The following is a 7,669-nucleotide window of genomic DNA, read 5'->3' as shown; positions in this document are numbered from 1 at the left end:
TGTAACTGATATTAGTTATTTATTTATTTTGGATTCTATGCATAACGTAACGAAACACTGACTGTCTTTTGATGCGGTACGGGCGGCTCTACAAAAGGCCGGTCTTTTATGCTGCTGCAGGTCTACGATTTGTAAAAGGTGAGGTTGTGCTTGTTTTTGAAGAACTTGCGCAGCGTCAGCCGCCAGAATGCAACCCGAAAGTCAACGTTGTAGAATGCGTAGATGAACGGATTGATCGCACTGTTGATCCACCCGAGCCAGGTCAGAAACTCCATCAGATCGTCACTCTTGGAATCGTCGGGTATGAAAGGCATCAACAAGTAGTACACGAAGAACGGCAGCCAGCAGGCAATGAACCCGCCCACCACCATGCTGAGCGTTTGGGCCGTCTTTGTTTCGCGCTTTAGCGACGAGATGCGTATCGGAATGCGTTTCCCGTGCAGCCGTACCTTGGTCGCGTTGGTCGTCACGTTCGAGGCGCACGATTCGGACAACGAAATTTGGCTCGCACTAAACTGCACCGTGTTGATCGGTCGCAGCTCAAACGTGGCGCCGGAAAACTTGGACATGCCGCTAGCATTGCTACCGTTGCGCGTGGTACTTTGGGTTCCGCGCGATGCCACATTCGGCGTGGTGCGGTTCGAGCTAAGAAACTCGTACAGCGTTTGGTGCGACGTGTTGTTGCTGCTGCTGCCGTTTGGATAGTGGCTGGTGGATAGGGCGTGCCGGCCACCGTATGCACCGCTCACCATCTGCCGGGGGCTGGTGTCTGCGTCCGACGTGCAGTTGTCCACTTCGATATCGCAGTTCTTCTCCGTTGCCTATCGACCAGTTATCATCCAGCGTCCGGGGAGGGTATCGTGCCGTGTCGTGTTGAATCGCATGTTCAGGGCGAAAGGGTCAAAAAGTAAACAGAAAGTAAGTAAAACATTATTTTACATTTTTCTATTGGTATACCACCGAACAGTGCCTTGTTTTGAACGGTTTGATGGCCAAAATAAACGAAAGAAAAACCCTATGCTAATATTTAACGGAACCCCATCCGAACAGCTCTGTTGGATTTGTGAAGGTACAATACATTCTGGTCTAGCTCATTGACCGCAAAACCAAAGCATCAAAAATAAATTAAAACAAAACTGTTTTCATAGCCTGTGGGTTTGTCATGATTGTGTTTTTATAGATTGTATACCTCTGGGATAGAAGAATTTATCTAAAAGAAGAAGTGTATCGTTACTTGCGGTACTGCCTACGGTTTACCAAATTTAACATAATTAATTCTAGGAAAAAGCAAATTAAACACAAACGATAGCAAAGACAATCTTTTGCGAGTTTTTACATTCTTCAACACACAATTACATAAAATTAGATTTACATCTAGAAAAAGTTGTCATACTGCCGAAAACGCCTCTCCGTAATCTGTCATTTATGAAATGTATGTTTAATCTATAAGCAGTCTTTTATCAGTTTTGACGTTGCACGAGGTAGCAGAAAAGCGTTGTTCTATTCAATCTTTTTGATGGATGATTTCCTAAAAGAAATGTTTGCTGTGTTTCATTTACCACCACCACTACTAAACACCACCTAAACACCTAAAATGAGCAATTAAATTGCTTAACCGCTGACGCCATTATTTCCATTACGTAAAAATCTTTGATTGCGGAATTTTAAGTACCCTTGTCCCAAAAACAAACCCTAAACATAGACATACACATACAGCAAAAGCACCCAGCCACCTCATGGGCGACTCATTAGCATAACAACGGACAACTTGAGATTAATTTCCACAGCACATCATGTCGCCCCGTGCACGTTCCACAAGCGCAACTTGGCCCGAAAATTAAAAGAACAAAAACCAGTCGTTCAGGCAGACAGAGAGTGTTCGTTTTCTAAACATCATCCTTAAGTCTACGAACCACAGCCTCAAGGTTAAAGGACAACAGTGGACAGGCAGTTGGAATAGATCGGACTTCGGGCCCTTCGGATACCGCTTACCTCCGTTTTGGTCATCCTGTTTTGTCGAGATGTTAGCACACAACATATCTTCGAGTAGACGTACAACATCACGGTCATCGGGATGAAGAACGAACCCATCGCGGAGAACACCACGTAGCCCTTGTTCTGGTTGTAGTGGCACTCATAACTTTGTAGTGTCCTTCGATCCTGATCGTACCTGTGAAGTGGGGGAAAGAAAAATTGCATTTTCATGAGGGTAAAAAGGGCAACTGATGAGAGAGAAATAGAACCATAGTGTGCGAAGTAATGGCGCGGTGGACAGCGAGGGCAGCGACGGAGAGCATAATCCACCAAAAAACGTTAGCTAAAACGCAATGATACGAGGTAATTGATTTTGTTGAGTTTAATATTTCACAAGTGAGTAGTGTACGTATGCTTACATGCTCCACTTACTGGCAACCTCCCGGGGCGAATCTGTCAGACAGCTGAACAGTTCGCGAGATTACACAGCGAACCAAAAAAAAGTTGAACCAAAGAACCCGGAATGACTTATGAACTTTTGAATAAACATTCGAAAATTGAATTTCCCCTGAAATGCTTGGTCGTTGGTTCACCCGGTAGCCCAATCATCATGAGCAGACGAAGGAAATAAAATAAGGAAATAAGTTGTGGAAAGCCAAAGTGGGCGATTTGAAAGTTGATCAAAAAGAGCTGGTCTGAGCATGATGGCCATCTTTTATCATGGTATGTTAAACTCATGTCTGATAAATTCTAACAAATAATTTAAATTTGTGTGTAAAATGTAAGAATTTTTTTTAAATAGGAACAACAGTTGTACATTTTAAAGCTATCATTTGTTGTACACACGCAAAACCACCAATTGCTTGGAAAAAAGGATGTGAAAAAAATATGCCTTAATAGATGTCTGTAACGTTTTCTCTTTATCTTCACCACCTTAAATTTTCGTCGAGGAAGGATTCATTTTGAAACAACGGGTTTCGATTGTTTTCTCGAAATATGAAACTATTTAAATACAGAGAAGGCTGGCGACACTCTTTTCCAAGAATACAGATATTTTTAGAACAATATGGTTCATATCAAAGAATAGCAGCGTATCTTCTTGAAACAAAAGAGGTGTTTATTAAGGAGCTGAGTTATGCAAATAACATGATGAGAAAATCGATGCAGCGACAAACAATATGTATTACAGCGATTTCGATGATATTATTGACAAGTTCAGCGAGTTGTTGCTTCGTTCGAGCATATAATTGACTCTTTCAGCGAGATATTGAATTATTCGGAAGCAGGCGTTAACATGTTCAATTATATGCTCGAACGAATCAACAACTCGCTGAACATGTCAATGATATCATCGAAAACTCTGTATTATTTTAAACATTATTATTATTACTGAGTTAGGTTATCGGGCAGAGTGCTTAAATAAATATTACCTATTTTTAAAAATTAAACGATCTGAACATTAAAAAACGCTAGGCCCTAACTTTACATCTTAAGAAGGCGAGAAACAGGGACATGAATATTTGCCAATGATCCAAGGCTATTGTAGCTGTCACACATTTGTATTAAGCGCCAAAGGAAAGAGATTGAAACGGAAACTTGATAGAAGGTCTGTTTCTTAGAACCCTAGTAGATGCAGAAAAGATGATCATATTTAAAATTTCAGGTGTATCTATAAACCCATTTAATTATTTACTCATTAAAATTCATGCATTTTAATGACTTTTTCCGGTGTTCTAATGTTTCATGACCAAATAACAGACATCTTACATAGTACGGAGGGCATGGCATTTGATTTGACCAAGGACGACGATAATACATAGCACGTGTCACCTTTTTGAACTTTTTCTAACATGGGTCATATGGCTTGGACCCACCAAACAACACAAACAAGTTCTAGTATAGGACGAACCATTACCAAGACCAAGGGCATTCTATAACGATTTAGGACAGTAAGGATCTTTAAAGTCGCTAGAATTGCGTAGAAACAAGGTTTAAACAAAAATGAAATTCATCCACAATTGAGTTACGTGAGCGTCATAGCATAGTCGTCATACCTCGACCTCTCCTACCCAAAAATCGAACATACAAACTACCATCAATTTCTAGGCATATTAATACAAAATGAAAGAAATGAAAGTAGCGTTCGGCACACATACAGAGAAGTTCTTCGTAACGCATTTTCGCAACAATCTCTGCAAAAAGCCCCTTGAAATCTTTGAAACCTTTCAAGCCTTTCATTTGGATGCTTTCGGTATGCGGGTGGAATGTACCAGATCACACTAAAAACGCCTGACCACATGACAAAGTAGGAAACCAAGTTCGTGGAAAAGCGACAAAACCTGCTATAATTGTTATCATTGTAAAATGGTGAAACCCTAACCGTGCCTGGGCGCATTGTTTGCGGCTCGTGGCTTCATCTTTGTCCACTATCCTTGACATACACTATCCTTTTATAAGCCTATGGGTTGGACGTGTGTCTGTGTGTTGGGTCTATTGCCCCCAATACCGAGGAAAACAACTTGCTTGGGAGGATTTCTGGGAAGGCACTACCCGACCGTTTCTTTTCTGTCGCATCTGTTCGCTTGATTTGTTCAGGCTAATTTTGCTAAAAGGTCATTCTTTGTAATTGCAGCTACCGTTTTTTGGTTGTTGAGGTGGTGGACTTTTGCCAATATAATATGATTTATTTGATTTTATTAAAAACACGGACTCTTTCCGCATGTAAACCCGTGTGAATACTAGTTTCTTGGTTGAATGTCAAATTGTATTCCAAAGATTTACAATTGTGAGGCTCAGTTGATAAGCAAAACTGTTACCATTATACATGGCAGGGTTGATACAAAGCATGAAAGCATAAATATGTGGACAACATATAACATCTAATTTAAAAAAAAACTTAAGTTATAATAAAAAATAGTTTACTTCAATGTCCATAACATTACCCTAAAAGCTTCCAAACGCATGGTTGGTTTTAAGGGCATTAATAGCCACTGTTGCTAATGCTTGTCATGATGTTTCCAAAACCAATATTTGAAAACATCACTCGTCTTACAAGACGAATGTAAGCTTATGGGACACTTTGTATCATGATGAACGGTCGTCGCACACGATGGTGCACCAATTGTCGATGGCACTTTAAGTCCAACGGACACGGAACACATCCTTCAGCTGCCATCTGCTCGAATTCTCACCGTCCTCGAGACTGCTAATGGGTACGTGGGTGGAATGGAATAAAAATAGCACGACACAGCGGCTGAAGCTCCACCGAATTGTTTTTTTCCCAGCTAAGTTCCTGCTGCAAGTGATTCACAGTGCCCACGGTTGACCGTGAGTTGAGCAGCTAATCTAATCCCACAAGAAGTCCCACCGTGTTTGCCGTAAGCATCCCGGCGTTACGCTGACGCTGCCATGTAAAGCACACTGCTACATTTGGACGTACTTACCAGCCCAGGATGGGAGGACAGGTGATTGCAAGTGCTACCAGCCAAACGACGAAAATCATCAACAGTGCTAACCGCTTCGAGCGTCTCCGTTTCGAGTAGGTGAGCGGTCGCGTAACAGCCAGATATCTGTCGGAAAGGGAAGGCAAACACAATGAGATGTAACGCAGGGCGGCAAAGACAGCAGAGCCAGATTCACATATTAAAAAACAATCTTTTTCTGCCGCCTTCTTTGAAGCCTCCGTCGCCATCGGCTCGACCAAAATTCACCTATCAACGCTGATTGCACAAAGGCTCAGTATGGAGGCCGTGCAGAGCAGCACGTCGAGCGATATCCAAATGTCGCACAGGATCCATCCGAGCTGCCATGATTCTGTGAAAGAGAACGAAAGAAATGGAAGAAAACGGAAAGAGCATGAACGGCGATGAATGATACGGACGCAACCAACGCTATCCCACACATGTACGTATCAAGTGCAAAGAATTCCAATTCCACCGCTCGACCGCTGCGCTACATGCAAGAAGTGACATAAAGAGCGACCGAACAACAACGGCAACATCAACCACAAGAAGAAAAAAAAAACAAGAAAGGCAGCCACATCCTAGGGTTTGTTTATTCAAAGGATTACTTTCACTTTCGTACGCAAAACTTCGGCGATTCGGTTACGCGAATCGTACATAGCGCACACGGCGCAAGGGCAATTTTGGGGGTGCCCACACAGAAGCAGAAATTTGTGCGTTAATTTTATTTACTCCACGCACACCGGTCGGACGATAATGAACTTTCGCCACTCTTTGCTCAGTTCACCATCATTCCTTTCGCTTACGCTTGGTTGCAATCGCGGGGGAAAACTGGAAGGAATAAAATCTATTCGAGCACTTTCGCGAACAGGATTTTTATCTGTCGTGTGCGCCTGTACTTTGATATCCCAGTGCAGAAGGGTAAACAGTTCCTGCATCTCGCCTGTTTGACTTTGCGCCGAACTTGTAACAATTGACTCTGGGGAGCTTCATTGACTTGTTTATTAGGTTTGCTGGAAAGTTGTTAGCTGTTAAGTTTTAGGCTCGACCAATCTTTAGCCTTGTCGCGTGAAGCTTATTCAAGGACATTAATAGTAATTTTAATCGTAGTCCTTTTCTCTTGGACGTTATTGGAAGCAAGTCTTGTGCCATATAAGTATTTATGAGAAACAAATTCTATCTGCCCTTTCAGTATCATGGTAGGATTGACATGTGATTTAAAAGCCTCTTGCTAAAATATATATGTTCATCTTAGCGAAAATCACATGAGACCATGTGAATTTATGTTTCTCGGCTTTCCTCTCACACTTCACATGGTACAAGCATACTACTCTGAACTCCTAAGAACAACCGTTGTTCAGGGCGTAAAATTCAACGAATTGATGAAATTTGAAAAGAATCTCATATCTACAGTAAATTTTCATACAAATCGTGCAAAATTCGATGCTTTTTTACAATCAGTGGAAAAAAACGTAATGCAAAAATACCTAAAAACTTTACGTCCTAAGCACGAAATAAGTGTATGTATAGATAATTTCATTGATTTAGCACTTGTAACACCTTGCCCATAATTATTTATTATAAGTAGGTATGTATTTATTATTTTTACCAATACCAGGATTGCAAACGCTCATATGAGCTAATTTTGTATTAAAGGAATCAGTTCAATCTTAACTATTCGAAATTGTTATCATAGTTATTCTGAATTAAGTCATTATTATGATTTCTCCATTGGCTCATCTGGAACTCTGTTTTGTTTGTTTTATACTATGGTACAACAGCTGTTTCGACGAAGTATAATGCTTTTTAAGCATTAAGTCACGACCGAAGTCATTTACCATGCGACAGAAGACATCAAAAGTCAAAAAAGTCTCAAAATGTTAAAGTCAAAACAGTCCCATAGGTAGTCAACTTTCAACAAATGTTGATATTGATGTAGTGATTCACACACTACTTTATTCCAACTTGCCCCGTATATGTAGTCTGATGATGTGGGCTATTTTTATTTAGGAGAGCCGTTTCAGTTTCTTACGCTTCAAATGTAACCCAAATCCAACGCTGCGCAAGCTTTAATGAGGATTCAATGACAAGCGATTTTACAGCTCAGTCTGTTCATGCTCTGCCATGTGTTGCCTACTTCAGTCCATCTGTCGCTATCTGGCAAATTCAATCAGCATTAGCATGAGAGCTTACACCGAGCGTACCTGAGCGCTACCAGGCAATCATAAGCCTCG

The 7,669-nt window shown here is 41.2% G+C and overlaps 1 protein-coding gene across 2 annotated transcripts in view; it reads right to left on the bottom strand.

Moving 5' to 3' along the window:
* The window catches only part of LOC120897425 (probable G-protein coupled receptor No18), a 20,386-nt gene continuing 12,717 nt past the window's right edge, over positions 1 to 7,669 (bottom strand). The window contains exons 3-6 of one of the 2 annotated variants that reach the window (XM_040302320.1): positions 5,685 to 5,787; positions 5,418 to 5,543; positions 1,993 to 2,170; positions 1 to 821 (exon numbers count right to left, since the gene is read on the bottom strand). In XM_040302320.1, the coding sequence (XP_040158254.1) occupies positions 123 to 821; positions 1,993 to 2,170; positions 5,418 to 5,543; positions 5,685 to 5,787 (1,106 nt within the window). In that variant the 3' untranslated portion in view covers positions 1 to 122. The remainder of the gene's footprint in view (positions 822 to 1,992; positions 2,171 to 5,417; positions 5,544 to 5,684; positions 5,788 to 7,669) is intronic. The other variant, XM_040302321.1, reaches the window with a different exon arrangement.

The sequence above is a fragment of the Anopheles arabiensis genome, chromosome 2, assembly GCF_016920715.1.
Source record: "Anopheles arabiensis isolate DONGOLA chromosome 2, AaraD3, whole genome shotgun sequence".
In the NCBI taxonomy this organism is placed as follows: domain Eukaryota; kingdom Metazoa; phylum Arthropoda; class Insecta; order Diptera; family Culicidae; genus Anopheles; species Anopheles arabiensis.
Note: the sequence above shows the minus strand (reverse complement) of the source record. Positions and strands in the feature narration are given on the sequence as shown.